The sequence below is a fragment of the Poecilia latipinna genome, unplaced genomic scaffold (genome assembly GCF_001443285.1).
Source record: "Poecilia latipinna isolate Pla-1442-1.1 unplaced genomic scaffold, P_latipinna-1.0 Scaffold337, whole genome shotgun sequence".
Lineage (NCBI taxonomy): Eukaryota > Metazoa > Chordata > Actinopteri > Cyprinodontiformes > Poeciliidae > Poecilia > Poecilia latipinna.
Genome location: NW_015112953.1, coordinates 426,592 through 446,603, shown reverse-complemented (window position 1 = coordinate 446,603; position 20,012 = coordinate 426,592). Strand labels below are relative to the sequence as shown.

The following is a 20,012-nucleotide window of genomic DNA, read 5'->3' as shown; positions in this document are numbered from 1 at the left end:
ATATATATATATATATTGTTTTCTTTTCTAAATTTGTTACAAAAGATATTCTATATTATTTATTTATTAAATGTTCCTTAAAGCAGATCTACTCACAGGACATGTTACCTTTTCATACCAGTAAGCCTACTTCATGCTGTCAGACAGCTGCTATGTCATCCGTTTCTTGATTGTATGGATTACAGGTCTTTGACAGTCAACTTGAAGGTAGGTTTCCACACAATGTGGTAAATCAGTTACTTTGTGATCACCAATTTATTTTGTATTTATTTGAATTTTTTTGTATAACGTGGTCTGATCTGCCTCATCTGCACTACATGAGTGTAAAACACAAGCAAAAACAAAATAAACCTCTCAACGTTTTATTATTGTTTTAATAACTTACATATGATTTTAAAACTAGCAATAGTGATTATGTCAATTCCACATTAATGTCTCACTCAGCGCATTTAGCAAACCTACTTTTTATGAGCAAATATGAATACAGTATTCAAATTGGTAAATATGAAAAAAAAAAGAAATCCTGAAAAATTAGGAAGTCTAACCAGCAGTCAATATTGTTGCGTTCAACATACAAAATATTTTATATTTATGGAAATTTTATCTGCGCTTTGCAGCTGTCTTGGCTGCATTTCCCCTCGGGGATCAATGAAGTTCATTTTAATCTCCACAAAAACCTTCTTACAGACTCAAGACAGTTTTCTTCAGCGGAGAAGTTATGAAGAAATCACAGTAATACCCATTTGTAAATCCCCTAAGACCCACCTTGCCAGCAGTCACCGCAAACCTGAAAGTGAGGGATGTGAGATACATTGAATGTGGCATCAATGAGGCATGAATAAAGAATTGTACCCAGCTTGTTTGCAGCTGCGCTTCATTCCCATCCACAAACTTCCTGGCTTTTGTCGGGCTTCGGCACAGGGAACAAGGACTTCCTTTTCCCTTTGCAGCTTAGGGATATTCTTAAAGCCTTATGTGTTGCAAAAATGAACAAAATTAATTCTTCAATCGGTGAGAACTTACAGCAAGCACAATAGTTCAGCCTCTAATCGTTATCCTGCTCAGTTTATTTGTCAAGTATGTGAATAATGCCAGGTTATGTTATGGCTGTGAAAACTGTCAGTGTCTGCAAAAATGAAAGGATAACTTTGAATAAATGCTTTCTTCTCTGCTGGAAGAATGCAGCAAAACTCCTGCATTAACCTTTGTTATTAAGGCAACTTGCTCTCTAAGAATCCAGACTTGTAATATTTTAAAGCGATCTTAATCAATACTTGTCTTTCTGACAGTATTTCAAAAATATATGGCTACTTTTTTTTTTAGTACAGCACCCACACATTCTCTTATTGTTTGGTTTAATACATTTAAATTCAACATTTTGAGGCTAAAGAGAGAATCCTATTGCACAGTGTTGGGGGGTGGGTGAAGAAAATCATAACAGAAATCTTTGGAAATGTAGTATGTTTGTTACATCAGCCTGTTAAATCTACTCCAGATATGACTACTTTTCAGACCAGAGTTACATAACAACATACTACAATCAATGAATAAATTAAGCTCTTCTCTAAAATATTTGCTGTTTTTTTTTTCTATCTCTGTAAGAAAGAAGGACGATGTCACAGACTGTACGTCTAGTGATGGTGTTTAAAGAGCTTTTGGGAGATTGGAGAACCTTATTGATCCAGGTCAGCTCAGAAGGTCAGGCTGTTTAGAAGCAAAATGTGTGTATATAAAAAAAAAAAAAACAAACCTAAATAAACATCTGAGAACATGTGATAAGTGAATATCATGAACTAGAATTTTGCACGTCTTATCCCAGTGCAACACGGGAATAATGTGTTATGCCCCAGATGATCAAAAACGACATTTGCAAACCAAGTGCAACCAATTAATTGCATCTGCTTTTGCAGGTAAATCCCATGTCAATCCTATAAATATTTTGTACCAAAAGAGGGAAAACTAGTGGGCTGCACACAAGTTATGCAATGTTCCCATAAAGTCCAGATGACCAGTGAAGTTGTCGTTGTGTCAACCTTCCAGACCAGCCAGGTCTTCTGATCAACTCTGCTCTGCATCCCCAGAATCAGAACCAAACATGGAGAAACAGCATTCGGTTTTTATCCTCCACTAATCTGAAACAAACTTCCAGAAAACAGTAATGATGCTGAAGCACAGAACTCCTTTAAATCAAGGCTAAACGCCTCCTTGTTTAGAGCTGCCTTTGAGTAACAATAACTAGAACGTTGGTTTATTGTAGTCTTCATTAAAATATTAGATGGTTGCCATCAAATAATTTTGATAGTGGCATTTAACAAAATGTATTTTGTTGCTTGCTTGCTGTTCCCAACATGATTGGTGTTTGCATCGTGTTTTTATCGTCGTACAAACACCTGAACTGCTTTGTTGCTGAAACCTGATTTGAGTTTACACTCATGTGGAACCAGTGAAATTAATTCAAAGTCCATGCAGATGATTCCCATGTGATAAAAATAAATTGCTGTAATGCTTTTGTTAAAACACTTAAGTTACTTAAGTTCTCATGCAAAATGTGTAAATTACACTTAAATCTTATGAGAAAACTTTAGAATAAAACCTGTAATTTAAATGCGACACCCATGCAAAACCAATCGGATTGTAATTGATATGTGAAACCTGTAAACTATGTAAAACCGTTACGTTACAGGTGACAATGAAATCAAACACAAATTACACAACCTCAACTGGCAATGTGGAGAAGCAGTGAAACAAATGTAAAACAATTGCATATTATTGCATTTGTGAACACCATAACTTACTTGTAAAGCCTCATAGAACTCCTAGTTTTCATGCAAGGCACGTGTAAATTAGAAAGGATTAAAATGCAAAGACAAAGGCGCTACAAGAAAAATGCACGGAGACACCCTCTGGTTTGATGTGAAAACCAATAATGTCAACGGCGTATTTTTCTTCATCACAGGTCTTTACATGTGATCATATTTAAAATCTATTTTTTTCTGCAATGGTGTATTTGTCTAATACTACAAATGATCAAATTATCGAGTAAAGAAATAGATGAAAAACAACTCTTTATTAACACTGTTATCTTATTCTTTATTTTGTCACAATTGTATGTCAAATATATATACGCCTATATGACATATATTATATGACATATATAATTTCATTTCTTTACAATAGAGAAACAACATAGAGATGACACACTATTTTGGTTTCTAAGTAGAAGCTCTTTTTAAATAGTGATTTTTCTTCATGACACTGTTTAAATCAAGCTTCCACTTGAGTCACGCTTTAGTTTTTCTTATAGAGTCACATTTATTCACAATGTGTGTTTGTTTGTCTCTTTGTGGTTTCATGTCTTTTGTGTCGAGTTTTTCTTTGTTTTTTTTTCCCCCCTCTTTTTATCTCAACAACAATTCGCTCTGTTAATCTCCCGTTAGAATTGATCGCCATCTGTTACTGGTCCATGTGGCCACACAGATGGTCCCACAGTCTAGCCATCCCAAGCCACCAGCAAAGGTATCCAGTTATTAGAAATGGTGTCTTTGAAGCTTTACAAAGTTAATCCAATCAGCTCGCAGAGGGCTTGGCATAAGTGTTTCCAGTTCCTCTGCAGCTGGGTCCTTTGGTGGCCAGGAAGCTGTTTGCCCTTCTGTTTGTGAGAGATGTCTGACCTTGGCACTGTCCCTGGACTTCTCTTTGGCCCTCCACCTTCACAACGCTGGTTCCACTCGCCGTGTGCGCAGCTCCAGCTAAATATTGGACACCTTTTCCGTCAGACTCCGGCTCAGTCTCAGCCTCCAGAGTGTTTGTGCCACCGCGTTGGCTCTCGCTGTGAGATCCGTACATTTCCTCCTGGCTGGAGAGGCTTTTCTGCTTTAAACCTCGCACGATTTCCTCTGTGAACTCAACAGAGCAGGAAGCCTTCTTCTCAGATTCCAGCAGAGCACGTGTGACAACAGGGGGGTTGGGGCTGCGGGCTGAAATGTCCGTCTCTAACCAGACGTTCCCAGGCGGAGGGGGAGGACAGCCGGCGGGCTTCGCCACCTCCCCCGACGGCGCAGGTTGCCACTTTAGGAGCCCCGCGTGGCTCCGGTCGCTCGTGCGAGCAGTTTCGGCCTCGGGGTCACATGCTTGGAGTGACGGGATGATGGGCACAGAGCGAGCACGCAGGGAGTGTGGCAGGAAAGTGGTTCCCTTGTCCAGGCGGGTGCATGGGACCTCAGTCCATCCTTTTCTGGCAGTAGTGTTAGCGAGAGCGGTCCTGGTGAGGAGCGCGCCGACCTTTCTGCTGGCCGAGTCGCACCTTTGGGCAAAAGAGGGAGCAAACAGGACAGCATGTGAATAAGAGTGGAAGGCATCGACAGTGTGTTGCAAAAGTAGACATTCCTCTTGAACCGTTCGTGTTCACATTATAATGCATTTCATTGGGATTGTATATGATAAAACAACACAAAACAGTGGACAGTTGTGAAGAGGAAGGGAATTATATATTTGAAAACAGTCCCTTCTACTTTGCTATGCCTAAATAAAGTTCTGGTTACCTTCAGTAAACAGAGGTCACCTAAACTGAGAATAATTACTGGAGCAGTCAGAGGGGGGCATGACAACTGTGGACAATCTGGAAACAGGACAGACAGTTTTAATAAAAAAAATAAATAAATAAAAATCTGACCTTTACAAAAGGTTGAAAAGAAGAAAAATATTTCTGAAAGAAAGCCATAATCTGTCCTGTTAGCATTTTCCCACAAACAAGTGAGAGGAAAATTGAACTTTTTTGCCACACTATTCTTTTCGTGACACATGATGGTGACAGCATCATGCCCACTGCAAGAAACAAGCTTCATTCTCTAGATGAGAAAAGCTGGTAGAGACGCAGCCTAAGACTTTCTGCAGTACTTCTGCAAATGGTGGAGATACAAACATAAACTTTGTATTTTAGATATCGACACAAATACCCACCACACTTTTCTGCTTTGCATCTTTGACTTTTGCCACTGAAAAACAAACATTTTTGACTACGACATGACACACTATGGAGACGTCGATGAGCATGACTACTTTTGTCGCATGTTATCGTTTTTATCTGGGGGATTTTGTTGCTACAAGTAATTAAAAAAACTGTTTAATAAAGAACATAAAGACACAAATGCAGCAACCATGTGTGTTTTACATTTTAATGCATTTCCACAGGAAAAAAAAAAAACAAAACAATCTTGCACCAACATAATTATTATTATTTAGTTATTGTTCTTGCATAATCTTTGACTAATTATTCATAATCCTCAGCATGAGCAGCCTTGTTTGTTACTGGATAAATGTTTAACTGAGAAATCCATTCTCTTATGACTGCCTGGTGCGCCTTATCAAAGTTTAAAGGCTCCAGCAGCAGAGCAGCTGGATTCCTTACCCTGGCTGCTGTAGATATGCACATGAACATGTTGTACACACATCACTGTGCTCTAGTTTTACTTTAAAAGCCGAGGCTCATTACATTTCCTCTGACAGGTCTTCAATTTAACATTTAGGGCAAAAACAGGCCTACATGAGAATCTGATATTTCCCCATCACTGGCATCTTTTTTTTTTTTTGGAAATAGTGACGCAGGTCTGTTGCAGGTTCCCAGAGCAGGGGAAAGTTTGGAAAAGCGGGTGGCGTAAAGAAACTTATCAAGAGTCAAGTGGGTGAATTTCTGTGTATTTGCACATGAGAGTTAATATTGCTGCAGCCTAAGGGGACAGTCAGTGTTATTGTCAGCCTTCTGAGGCTGTTTGTGGCATAACCGAGTTTAAATAATTGAATTACTTTCTCACTCCCTTCTTGGTATAATAAGGACAAATGCAAGCTGGAGGTAAATCCGTCGGATCAAAACATATCTAAAAATAACTCCCACGGCGAATTTGACTTCAGTTCCATCCCGGTCTGCAACGGGTAAATGTTTTGACACTGGATAATAAAACTGACTGCGGGGATTTGTTGCCACATAATGGAAAATACAGAAGAGTATTCTCGTGTTTGTTTGCCATCTTTGCCCCTATCTGTTTTTTTTTTTGTTGTTGCCTCCATCTTTACTCCTCTCTCCTCTCATCATCTCTGCCCAGTCGTTTTCCTGTCCTCGCGTCCCCCCCTCGCCCCCTCGCTCATTCTCCTTTCCGCCTCCTGTTTCTCATTTCCAGAAATGAGAGGGTGTATCCATGGCAACATGGGAGATGAGGAGGCTGAGGAGGAGAGGTGTGGGGGGGAGGGGCCGGTGAGCTTGCTGATGTGTGGCTTGCAAGTTGAGAAATAGGTCATTTTTAAGCCAAAAGGAGGCAAACCCGATGTTTGAATCAAAGGTACAAAAAGATTTATTACTGCAAAGCTAATAAGATATCATCTTTTCATAACTTTCTCCAAGAAAAGAATGTTTACACAGACTAAGATTTCTATGCCTTCAGACAATTTGGAAAATCCCAGATAATGACAAGCTTCTGATGGGCTAATGCACAATATTCAATGGTGAATGGATTTTAAGGGGACATCAGACGTACTTCTTCCCTCTGAGGCAGCATGGAAAGACATTTTAAAAAATAGGTCTAAATATCAGAAAGATTTATGGCTAGAAATGTTGGTCTCTTTATTAAAATTAAAGTACTGCACCAATTCAACAATAAAGAAGCCACTGCTGAAGCAGTGAGGGAATTAAAGTTTGAGCACAAATGGATGTTACAAATGAACAAAAACCAAAAGCACATGGCCAGATGAGTTAAAACTGGCCTAAAGACAGCAACGTCCATATTTTTGAGTGGTCACTGCAAATCTGTGTCCTCAGTTCTGCAGAAAATATGTAAACACAGTGCAGTAAGGAGGAAAAAAGTTCCTGCAAATATTTGTGAGCATTTTATGGTAGGATACCCGAAATGTTGACCAATAAGGTCAAACAATTTAAAAGGTAATTCTACAGAATATGAAGGAAATGTATGTGAACCTTTGAATTTCATTAAATCTCTCTTGTTACTCTAGCATTTAGCAAACAGAAACAATTCTGGTGATCTGCACTCGTCTAAAACAAGAAATGTTTTAATGAATTTAACGGCAGATATTAAGAAAAAATAAATAAATGTGTGTTTTATTAACAGAGTGCACTGCACTTAAAGATCTGGTTCAGCTGCATCTGAGAAGATTAACCTGGAATAGATTCATCAGTGCATAATAATATCCAAGTTGTTTAATTGTACAAATGCTGTCACGTCCCAAAGAGGATGATAAGTCTTCTTACTTTTTTTTTTTTTCAAACCGTTTGGAAAATGTGTGTAAGAGTTAATTGCCTACCGCTAACAGAGTTTTCCTTTGTGATTTAAAAAAAACAAAAAAACAAGCAGAAATATTCCTCATTAGTTTCTTCATTAGTTTGTTATTCGGGGGAAGAGTGTGTGCACATCTCTTAGTGTCTGTTTAGAGGGGGAAATGACTCCTGGAGGGTCTCTTCCCCAACACAAGCCGCCTGGCAGGCTCCACGGAGCTTTGTTTAAAAATGTAAATTATGGAAATAGGTCACATAAAGAGTTTGGCAGCTTTGCGCAGTATCTTACAAGTTGCTGAAACGCTCAGTCAGGATGGCTTGCTAATAGGAACATCGCTGTGCTCTTTTAAGTGCGGGGAATACACGGGGGAGACGCCGCTGTTTTAATGACAGACGGATCTGTTAACAGTGTCATTGCTCCAGCTTCGCTCGACGACAGTAAATTAGACATTTCTCAGGTTTTGTTGTTTTGTATTTTGAGCTATATGCTAACCAGGACTGTTATTTGGACCTACACGTGCTCTTCGTTGTCTCTGTAAATAAAAGCTGGAACAATTACACGCTCTCAGAGTGACTGTTAAAGAAAAGATGATGCCTGACAGTATACAGAAATATACTTTGGAAAGTGTGTACCTCAACGACTAGAAGGAAATCGATATTTTTGCAGGTTTGAGAGCTGCTGTGCAACAATCATTCTGAACAGCTTTGTTTGCATTAATAAAATCCCTTCTCTCCTTGAGCACACTGGGCAAATATTGCCTCTTTGATAACAAACGTGTCAGAGATTTGACTCCTTTGAATGCGTGCCAGTTAGGAAGATGATCAGACTCTACTTTTGAAACTTGTTTAAGTCTCCAGATAGCTAACTGATGTGAGGCGACTCTGCCAAAAGCTTGCTTTGTTTTTAATCCAACCTGAAACGGATCCAATCTCTGATAATGTGCATCAAAACAGGTCAACTGGCTGCCCTGCCTCATAATTCTGATAAGCACAGGGAAGATCCAAGATGTCTCACAAAGTAGTCGCATCCCTCGTACTTTTTCCTGTTTTTTCTCATTACCAGCAGTAGTTTTGACATGTTATGTCCCGTAGAAAAAACAGTGCTGATTTCCTACATTGTGGCAAATTTTTCCCACAGCTCCACTTGGGTAGCAGCACTGCCTCATCCGTACCCAACTATATTTTTTTCCCCTCACTGATGTATCATTCAAGTTCTTCAATTTTCTAATCTTAGCCATGAGATGATTTTTTGAAATTTGATTCAATTACATCCACAGGATGGCACCGACTCTCAACTTTATTACCATTGTACTACTGTGGTGTCGCATGCAAAACAGTTCGATGTGACCCACCAGCTTACTGACCGACTCCGAGTACGGATACGTGGCCTTAATTTACCTTTGTACTGTATGGATCCCTGCTTTGAGTTTGCCTTGAGCACCCGGAGCTGCGCTGAGTGAAGTTCGCCAGAGTATGTTGGAGCCTCCAGGCCAACATGTCTGCAGACACACCCACACATCCTGGACACAAACTGTTTAGCCTTCAAGGTTTTTACCTTGATTTCCAAAAAAACAGCCACCGCTGAGACAATTCCTCACCTGAGGCTGATGAACACTTAAGAGCCACAGTGCACAGCTACTCTGCTGGGAATGAACACTGCGCATCTTTTCAGTTCAACCTCGTCTTCTTCTTGTGTAGTTATGCTGTATACACGCACATATTCTCTTAAAAAAAAAATTAGTTGATGTTTTCTTGTTGCGTGCACAAAGTTGGCCAATAAAGCTGATTATAAGTACTCCTTTCTGGAAGTTATAAAATAATATCCCAATCTGTGCCTATCTCTCAGATAACTGTCTAATCCAGCTTAATCCCAAAACATCCAAAGAGTAGCTCCAAAACTACCAAGTCATGGCTTTCCACATAAGCTGACAGGCCAAATAAGGAGAGCATCAATCAAAGAATGACCCAAGAGACCCATAAGTCTGCAGGAGCCGTAGAAATCCACCACTCTGCAGGGAGGATCTGTTTAGAAGACCGCTATTAGTGGGACGCTCCAAGAGTCAAGCCTTTATGGAGGGGTGGCAAAAGGAAAGCGATTTTTGAGAGTAAAAAACAATTAGCAGTTTGCCACAAGTCAATTGGGGGTGACTAAAATGTAACATTTTTACATCAGCATTTTATATACTGCACATTCAAAATGCTGTGATTAATCAAAGACCTTCACCTCACATCATCCTACCCAAGATCCTCAATGTGAAACATCTTGGCGGCAGCGTTATGATGGGATCTTCTTCAGGAAGGATATGAAAGCTGGAGACTGGGATGCGAGACCATTTAACAATGACCCTCATCATACTGCATGTCTACAGCTATGATGGAAGGGTTTAGATCAAAGACTTTTCATGTTTTAAAATAGTCCCATCAAAGTCCAGAACTAAGTACAATTGAGAATCTGGTGCAAACTTGAAATTTGAGTTTTTCCTTTCAGTCTGACTGAGCTTCAGTATTTTGCAAAGAGGAATTGCCAAAAATATTCAGTGTCTAGATGTGCAAAGCTGGTAGAGAGTAAAGCTCTGCCCCAACAGACTTGCAGGAAAGTTTACTTGCATAGCGCCCATTCATAAGACATGTCGTCTAATGGCACTTCATACAGACAGGTTCAAAGTCAACTACAACTACCTTATCCTACTTATTAATTAATGGGATTAAATGTGTACAAATTCAAAATCTTTTTTCAAAGGACTGTAATAAAATGCAGTGTTGGTTCTGTTCAACAGTTGTCTAATTTTTCTACTTGGAAGAAAAAACAACTGAAAATAAATAATTTCACTGAGATGCAAACCAAGAGCCACTGTGCACAGTTTGAAACGAATTTGAATCTGTGAATGATATGGTAATTAGTTTTGTTATGCTGTTTTAAGAAGACAGATAAAACAACTCCGTTCGTATGCGAGCCGCCCAGTGGCATCTGTAAGACGGATTAGAGTTCGGCTCATATCTTCCTCAGCACCGCGATGTGGCTGAGGATTTGGAATCAAGTGTTTTCTCCAAATTAATAACGGCGGACTGAGCTGAATGAGGGCACGGCATATTCATTTATCTCTTTGGATCGGCTTTCTGAGGATAGTCTGTAGATTTGAACCGACTATTACAGTTGCAGACTAATTTCTCCCAAAGTCCTCTCTCCGCCACAACAGCTTAACCTCACTTAGTCCAGAGGTCTGTGCCACTGAACCGATTATGTGGCCCCGGTCCAAAGACAGGCAGAGGGAATTTTCTCCTTCAGGATCAAACAAGAATGATGAAACTAACAAAAAGGAGAGAAATACCTTCTTATGGGCTCCATGTCTGTTGACTCGTCCTCCTGCAGGTGTTTGTAGACATGCCCGGTCACTCTGGTGCTGTCTATTAGGCTTGTGGATATTTTGTGCTTCCCTCTGGAGATGGGTGGGGTCCTGAAGTGGTTGACCTCTCTTCGCTGCTGGGCTGGGCTGAGTGAAAGGGAACTACTCCTGCAATCAGAAAGCAAAAGAAAAAAAAAAAAAGGCTTTTTAAAATCACAAGCTAAAACTACTTTTGCAATGTCATGTTTATGTCTTGATTGCTTTTAATGTCTAAAATTCCCTTTATTGCTCGCTGTTGAAATTGTTGCTTTTAATCTTTATTACTCCACAGCGTCTTTGAATGTCTTTGAAAGAGCTTTACAAATGAAATATTATTATTATTGATCTGTCTTGGTTGATGTGAAGTATGCTGCATTTCTGTCACGTAAAATCTAAAAAGTATGTGCATTAAAGCATCTATAAATATGAAATAATCACATATTTATACATTTCATTGAAAGAAATAACTCATGGTTGAAACTTTTAAGTTCAAAATCAATTATTGTTGAATGATTCTGAACATGCAACTGTATTTATTTCTCCTTCTACATAAAGCTGTAAATATTTGTTTCTGCATTACCAAAAATAATTAAGATAAACACACCTTCCATTTGAATTAGTCGCTGCTAGCTGCTGATGCATTAAACTGTAATTAATGAGATACACAAAGCCCGCATGCCGCTTAGACGTGCGCCTTCATACGGCAGGCGTTTTATGTATGCGCAGAAATAAAAAGAAATCCTTGTCAGTGGCAGCTCTGTCGTGTTCAAAGTTCAGGTTAATCTTTTCTTCCTGCGGTTTGATGGAGTGAAACAGGTCTAATCTTGACAGAAGCCGGTCCCTGCGAGGTGTTGCGCAAAATGCATACAAATATACAGCAGACATGCACAGGCGCACACTCAGACGACATGTAAACACAGAAGCAGGTGCATTTAAACCACCACATGCACACACAAGGAGCATGAAGTGATAAAAAAATTTTCTTTTAATTTCCCTGGGTTCCATTTGTTTGGACCTCTGTATTCGGGTTGCATACATTTTTCTCTTTAAATTTGTCATGGCCTATTTAATCTGCTGCCTTGAAGCTCTTCATGCCACTGTTTTAATAGTGTTAATAGTGAATTCCATATTTTTTTTTGTTTCGTATAAAAAGTCTACCAAAGACAATGCACGCCTGAGCAGGACTGTAAACTACAAAAACTACAAACTACTAGGACATACAGCATTTTCCTGAAGATGATTTCTGATCAAATGTATTTATGCTAATGATGCTAATGTGCAGTAGGCAACCATTTTACTATTGTCAATCTGAGATTTTGTTTTGTCTTCAGGCGATAATTCAAGTAAAATTCCTTTGGGTTAAATTCATTACACTAAATACTCTGTTGTGGATCGCCTCTATACTGTCTGACTAACAAACCCCTATTTTCATTCACTCAGTCGAAAGCACACACTGAATAGCACAACAGGAACACATGAAGGATAAATGTAAACTTCCTCTTTCAGTGAACTGTGTTGCTATATTCTGGGATGTTGAGACACAGATCTCCCGGTGATGAATGATGATGGAAGCCACGTTTTTTTTTTTTTTTTCTAGGCGAGTTGTTTTAATTTTTTTCAGAGCACAGTAGGTGGCCTAGTTCAAAACACGTCTTAGTCTCCGTAGCAGTAAAAAAACAACAACAAAAAAAAACAATGTCAAGGTAAATTAAAAATATCTTACACAGTTTTACATTTTGTATTGTATTTGTAATATGCGAGTGTGGATACATCCTATCCACACATCCTATACAAACTGTGTCTTTTGTGTACAGGACCACAACATTCAACCTGAGTTAATATTGGAGTTGGATTTGAAAATGTAAGGATTCCTGCTAAACCATGTCTTACTGTTGCTACTATAATGATTCTGAAGTTAAATAACTGGGTCAGAACCGGCATGGCAGGCGAGCCTAAAACAACATTTTGGAGTTAGTTTGTGTTTGTCTTTAAATTAAAATCCGCTTTACATTGAAATCTTTTACAACCATCTATTTCCAATAGAAAGGGATTTACATGACCAAGCAGAGCTCAGTTGAAAAATAGACAAAAATATTTTTTTGCCAGCATTTATCAAAGGACTGCAAATTTTGGCCAAAACTCAAACTCAGATTGAAGGGAAGATACGAGTGAAGACCACGTTTCAAATCTTACCTTAAATCCATAACACAATTTACTTTGACTGGGTCATTCTAACACATGTATGTGCTTTGATCTGAACTGCTACTTGATGTTCAAGGTAAAAAAAAAAAAGTTCACTGGTCTTCACGTTTCCCGTTTGTTCACTAAAGTTCAAAAACGGTGAAGTCTTCACAGATCAAATATATCTATAGAGAGGGGGGCACTGTCTACTCTTAGGTGACTTTATGGCACTGGGTTTATATATATATATATATATATATATATATATATATATATATATATATATATATATATATATATAAATAGGGGTGTCAAAAAATAAGACTTCATGAAATTGCACACCTGTATAAATTTTTATTAAAAAGAAATCAAATCACAAAGTCCTAATAAAATACTTTTTTTTTTGGTGTAGCAGAATATTAGGTGGGAAAGATTAAGTGGTATAATAAGAACTTTTACAGTGTACTACAGTGTACCTCTTTAAAAGTTAATGTGTCTCTTTTTGTGCAACACAGCAGCTGCCATATGGATATTTTCATGATGTTTGTGGTTTTGGAACAATGAGCAAATATCAGTCAGTTCTGCACCTCATATATTTCTATCAAACGTTTCAGGAAACCGACGTAAATAATGTGGAATCATGGGGAATTGTTAACCGTCTGTGAGCTTATTTTCTAATTAGAATGAACTGAAAGCAAGGCAAAAAAAAAGTGCTTTATTAGAAATATTCCTAGTGGATAAAATCCTGAAAATATCGAAGTCTGAAACAGACAGAGAGCTGCCCGTCTCTGCATTTAATCAAAAGCTCACTTACTCCGAAGAAGCTTTGCTGCGAGAGAACGGCTGCCCGTAAATTAACCAGTTCCTCTCACTGTTTATGCATTTACTCTGCTTATTGAAGAAGAGCAGAGAGGAGCGACAGACTGAGGGGGAGCAGCGTGTGACAAACGACCTGAACTGAGCTTGAAACGGTGAGACACATAAACAGGGAAAAACACCGATCTCCACAAAACCAGCAGGAAACACCCACACAGAATAGCACTCCTAATGTTCACGAGGTTTTCTTCTCAGTATGTGGAAAAACTCAAGCTCAGTGGCTGATTTAAGGAATTGATTAGCCTACTTTCCACAGTTTTCTAATAATTCAGTCATGATAGCACTTCGGGTTTCTTTCAGTTCCACCACAGCAAACTTCTTGCCTTCTTGTGAGACACTGCATGAAATTTTGAGGACAAAGAAAAGATGTGACCTGTGCAAAAATGTTGATTTAAAATAGTACCACTGGAAAATGCCATTTTTTAATACAGTATTGCCTTGAAAATGGGCTGCATGTTGGCACAGTTGGTTGTTGTGCACCAATAAGGTCCTAGGGTTGAATCCCAGTGCATGGGTGGGTTCTCTCTGGGTACTCCAGCTTTCTCCAACATGCCAAACACACGACTGTCAGGTTATCTGATCTCCGTAAAAAAATGTCCTCGGGTGAGGACGTGTGCAATCTGTCCAGGGTGTGACAGAGATGGGCCTCAACCCTGCAAGGGCAGGCAGGTATAGACAACAGACAGATGGATGGATGGCTTGAAAATGAGGGTGTTGGTCTAACATTAAGAAGCCCTTTCAAATCCAATGCTGTAATGGTGTAATGTCACTCAAAACTCCCGTTTCAACAGCTTGTAAACACCTTAAAGTGGTTTGTCACTGCGTCGAGCAAAAACCTGCTCACAACTCGGTGAGCTTTCACTGCTTCAGCGCAGGTGTGGCCAGTACAGATGAACAGACCATCCAAGCATAAAGGTGAAGACGGAGAAACAGGTATTATTGTTGAGTGTTTGAATTCTCAAGCTTTGTCTCAGGAGCTTTATTTTTGCGCTGTGACTCTCACGCATGATTTAAAATGGCACTGTATGAAGTTTCACTTTTCATATTTATCTGTTGGTAAATTGACGCTGACATAGAACAAGCAGGTGTGAGGTCCTGCGTAGCAGTAAGATGAGGCACCCCGTGTGCGTAGACTGCCAGAGTCTTGTTCCAGGGTCATGTGCTGAATGTCTTCTCACTTTAATATTAGTTTACTATGAATGAACGTCTGTAGTGACATACAATCTTACAATACAAGAAGAAAAAAAAAGGAACAATCAGGTGGGCCTTCAGCCAACAACTCCTACATTTCTTTGGAGAGGAGTGGTTCAGGTAATTGCTTACCTGACAAAGTTTGACTTATGTATTCTTCATCTTACTGCATGCTCTGGGGCTTTGACATCTGTACTATGATGGTTCGATATAATGTACTGTTATGATGCATGCTCCAGATAAATGCATTCTGAAAAATTAAATCTCTACTATGATAAATATCCTGCTTTGGCAGAGACTTTTTTTGGGGCTGAAGCTGTCTTATTATTGTCCATTTACTTCCAAGTCAGAGCTGTCTCCTGAAATCTTAGCGTGTTTACAGGGTGCCATCCATTCCTTGTTCGACTGAAACCTCTGTTGGATTCTCCTGGCTCGTAGATTTCTACAGCATGCCATCTGTTAAAGCTTACGCCATATGGATATGGCTTACTGTAAAGATGTTTTAATGCCAAGCTAAATCGGCGTACTTTATGATAATTTAGAGCGTACAGCGTTGCGGCCACAAAGCGAGCTCCCCTGCTTGCGTTTGCTCGTGGAGCCCCCTGTGCGTGATTGCTGATTCGTCGCGGTCAGAGAGGAGGCCACAGGTGTTTTTTGGTGATATCTAAATTGCCGAGGCCAAGTCCCAGCTCAACAGATGCAGCGTGCTTTCAAACAAGCGAGTCAACCTGCACACGCCCGTGCCCAGTGATAAGCCTCTGACACACAGGTAAACATTTGCCGTATTATTGATGGGGGGGCCATATTGACATGTTTTTATGGCGAGTTTCTCCTGATAGCTCACAATGTGGTCCAGTTTTTCAGGTCAATAGCTGAAAGCATTTCAACATCATCCATCACAGTCTAGTTCTCCCCTGCCTCCACAGGCTCAGAGAACCATCTGAACAGATGATTGACTGTCAGCTGCCCTTCATGAGACACCGCCATAGTACCACACTGACGGGGGAAAGCCAGAAGGTGTTGGCAGTGTCCCTGCAGCAACACATAACGACCTTTCAGAAAGAGAGCGGAAAAAAAGAAAAAAACTTTCCTCTGTGACATGCCGCTGGTCCATTAAAACACAGCACAACTGCTCCACAGTGACCTTTGTCACCATTGTCTAGCAGACCTGTAAAAACTCTCACTGTCTGGACACACAATCTTTGACTAGCGCATCCTCCTCCCCCCCTCCAGACACTGCTTCCTTTCATCACTGCGGCTTCTCCACAAGTGCCGCAGCTAAAAACACTGAAAAGCCCCAAAGTAATGATGCTTTATATAAAGGCATGGCATGACCTCTGTTGCACGTGATTATACCACACGACTCCAAAAGGGTTATCTGTTCCAGGTAGATATTTACCATAGATTTTTCTGTCATAGGAAAAAAAAAAAATAAATAAAAAAAATAAAATAAAAACACACTTGCAACCGCTGCAGGGAAAATAAGCAGTGTTAAGACTTGTGATTCTAAATGCATTTTAGCTCTCGAAGTGTGCCCATATCATCAGAGGAAGTGTAACTTGTCTGTGAACATTACAGACGGGGCTATTGCAGCACGCTGCATACCCGCACTCCTGGGCTCCCCTGAGCATTTTAAACGGGAGCATCTGATTCTGTCTGCTGTGATCACAAAGCAAAGCCGACGCAGAGATTTTGTTTGTAGCAAAAATGTTGTCAATTTGTTTAATCTCCCTCCAATAGAGAGATGAAATGGGGAATTTCGGGTCATTCACTGTTCAGAACTTCATATATTTGCTCGTCCCCGAGGATGAAAGTATTGATGGCCCTTTTCACTTTTTGTCAAGTTACAGCCACAAACTACAGTGTGTTTTATTAGAATTTAATGCGATAAGTAGTGCATTCATGTGAAGCGGAACGAAGATAATACATTGTCTTCAATTTTAAAAACCCTAAAAAGTTTGGCCTGTATACGTTATCAGTTGAGTTTTAAGTTGAATATCCTTTCCACAGGGCTTGTTGCTTCCCTGCATCAGGAAAAGCCACAACATAAAAGACATGAGCAGATTTGAGATGCCTAGAAACAAAACGGTCATACTTAAGACTTTTAAGACATTTTTCAGATCTTACAGAAATCCTGAACATCTGTGTGTGTGTGTGTGTGTGTATGTGTGTGTGTGTGTGTGTGTGTGTGTGTGTGTGTGAGAGAGTCAAAAGTCAAAATCTAAATTAAATTGAAGACCTGAAACTTGATTTTCACATATTTCTTTATCCAGCCTGAATGACCTCTAGTCATTTTGTTAAATAGTAAAACGGTAGAGACGTAACCTGACAGACTTGTAGCCCTAATCATGGAGAGAGGTGGTTCTGTGAAATGTTGACGTCAGCAAATTAAATTCAAATGCTGAGAACATTTTCATTTCACTTCTGCAGTACTTTGTGCTGTTCACATAAAATTCCAATAAGCATATTGGAGCATATAAAGAATCTTCCAAGAATATTTAAAAGTAAAAGTCTCTAAAGTAGCATCTTTAAAAGTATGTTTGCATATTTAAATGATCAAACTATCTGAACCAATGAACCTTCCTATAAAGGAAAAAAAAAACAAAACTACTCATCTAGTTGGCAATGCATCTGAGAAATAAACCACCACAGTTGCTCCCATTTATAATCTTCATAAATCCTTCTAAGATGTTTCTCCTTTAACAAATGATCTGTTTATTATTTGGAAGCCCATTTATTATATCATATTGCCGGGTTGATTAAAGTTCTCACTTGGCTGCCTCTTATATTTCGATACGGACTGAGAAAGATATGAAACGGGGCAGGCAATAAGAGTATGTCATATTTTCACCTGAAGCATTTCCCTTTCGACAGCGCTTTGCTCAGAATAGGTGGGGTGACTGTGGAAGAGCCTGGTGCCACGCAGCGGCCCTAAAAAAAGATTCCGGGAGGGCCCCACCCCGGCGGGGAAAAAAAAAAAAAAAAAAAAAAATGGTAAAAGACAAAATATAACAGTTGAAGCCAGATATTTACATACACCATGTTAACAAAAAACACACTTCCCCACACATGTGATTCTGAAGGCGTGTCCTGTGATATGATTAGACTAAATTTGAAATGAAATGGGGAACTTTGCAGGCCTGCACACACCATCTTTACTGTGAAGAATGGAGGGCTGTTTTTTTTGGGGGGGACTGGTGCATTTGACCAAGCAGATGGCATTGTGAGGACAGAACGTTATATTGAAGTATTAAAGCAACATTCACAGACATCAGCCATGAAATTAAGGCTGACTTGCAAGTGGGACTTCAAAATGAACAACGACCCTAACCATCCTTCCCAATTAGACACAAAGTGTCTTACACACAGAATGGTCACTTTAAACGCAACACTACTGCTAAGGAAATGTGTAAATTTCTGCATTTTAAAGGCAAAAAAAAAAAAAATCCTAATTACTTATTAGCAGATTGAAAATAACACAATGAGTCAGTGTTGTTCAGGACTTACAAAGACAAGGGTGAGAGACGCACATGGAGAACTGATTTTAATAGTAAATACACTCAGGGAGATTTTAAAAAAACAAAAAAAAAAAAAACAAGCTGGTAGCAACAACAAAGGATTAGACCCTGACTGAGAAAACCAACAACTATTTTAGACTGGTGAGTTGATGAGCAGATGAGAGAGCGCAGGGGAGAGCATGGAGCTCAGACACAGAGACGGGACTCCGTCAATTGTGCAATACAGGAAGTAATTACTAACAAAACATAGTAAATACAGACAGAAATACAAACCTAAAAATACACAGAAGCTTCAAATACCAAATCTGGTGACACAAAATGCCTTTTAAACACTGTTAATTATTTGCATGCGTGGCTTAACTAAAGTCTATCAGGTGGAGAATGTTCTCTTGCTGATGTTTCCCGACTCAGTCAGGCAGGGTCTTTAATTACATTTTGAACTGCTGATTAAGAGGAGTGGGGCGGCAATGCAAGCATAAACTTCCCGCTGGCCCCCGCAGCACTTCTGCTACTCTCAAGAATTAATCCAACATGAGATTACATTAATAGCTTTCTTAGAAATTCCCTCCTTTAATTCTCAACCTTTATTCTTATCAGAATTCACACCATTATCTTACAACAGGCCACAGTCACAGCTCAAGCACGGCAGTCACGGATGCCCCAAGAATCCCTTTGTAAAGTCTTCAGATAATTCTGTTATTCTCATTACAGTACATCCTGAGCTGCCCCGTCTTTCTCTCTGTCCGACCGTGTGCCATTAGAGTGGTTGCATGTGACTTAGAGTTGGTTCGGGGGGCTCCTGCTCCTGATAAGCCCCCTTTTCCCTCCCCTTACACCGACTCCCACAGGGAGCTGTTAACGCTGCTCACCAGTTGTGCAGCAAAATAGCATAATTTCGACCACCCTCTCATATACCCCGCGGGTGGAGAATGCTTCACTTTCTGAGACAATTGCCTCGGCAAAGTTTCCTGCAGGATGATATCTATGTCAGGGGATAAAATAAATAGCTTGTGGCAAACAATGGCAGACCTGCACGCGGCAACCCATTTCGCTTGTTCCCTCCTATCTGGCTTTTTGTCTTTTTGTATGCCACTTGTGAAAACATTCAATAAACAGCCCATTGTGGATTCTTTTGAAGGGTGAGACAAACAGAAAACGCCGGAGCCCACGAGAGAGTAACAGTAAAATCCATCAATATGCGGACTGTCACCGAAATACCAACAAGTGGACGAAGCTATGCATTCAGAGCAGCCGTAATCTTTCATGGATTAATATCAAATTTCAGGTCCTGAACTGTGCATGATGGAATATTTGTCTAATCCTTAACAAGGTCAGTCACTGTATCCGGAGAATAAACCAACACAAGATACTATATGGTCGACATCGACCGTATGTCTGGTGTTCCTGCAAGGATGTGACTAATGCTGATGGAAAACACAGTTTTGGCTCTCATCAAAATGTTAATCAGTTATTTTAGAGATAGAAGCTGACATGCACATGGGCTTAAAGTTGGCCACATTATTCAAGCTGCGTCCAATCATGCAGACCCCATCAAGGACGTTATTGTTTTCAATCATCTGAGCA

General features: G+C 39.7%; 1 protein-coding gene across 1 annotated transcript in view; it reads right to left on the bottom strand.

Moving 5' to 3' along the window:
* Window positions 1-3,368: 3,368 nt before the first annotated feature.
* LOC106949339 (pro-neuregulin-3, membrane-bound isoform-like) overlaps window positions 3,369-20,012 on the bottom strand; it is a 261,789-nt gene continuing 245,145 nt past the window's right edge. The window contains exons 7-9 of the mRNA XM_015035514.1: window positions 17,762-17,841; window positions 10,609-10,791; window positions 3,369-4,303 (exon numbers count right to left, since the gene is read on the bottom strand). Coding sequence (XP_014891000.1) covers window positions 3,568-4,303; window positions 10,609-10,791; window positions 17,762-17,841 — 999 coding nt within the window. The 3' untranslated portion in view covers window positions 3,369-3,567. The remainder of the gene's footprint in view (window positions 4,304-10,608; window positions 10,792-17,761; window positions 17,842-20,012) is intronic.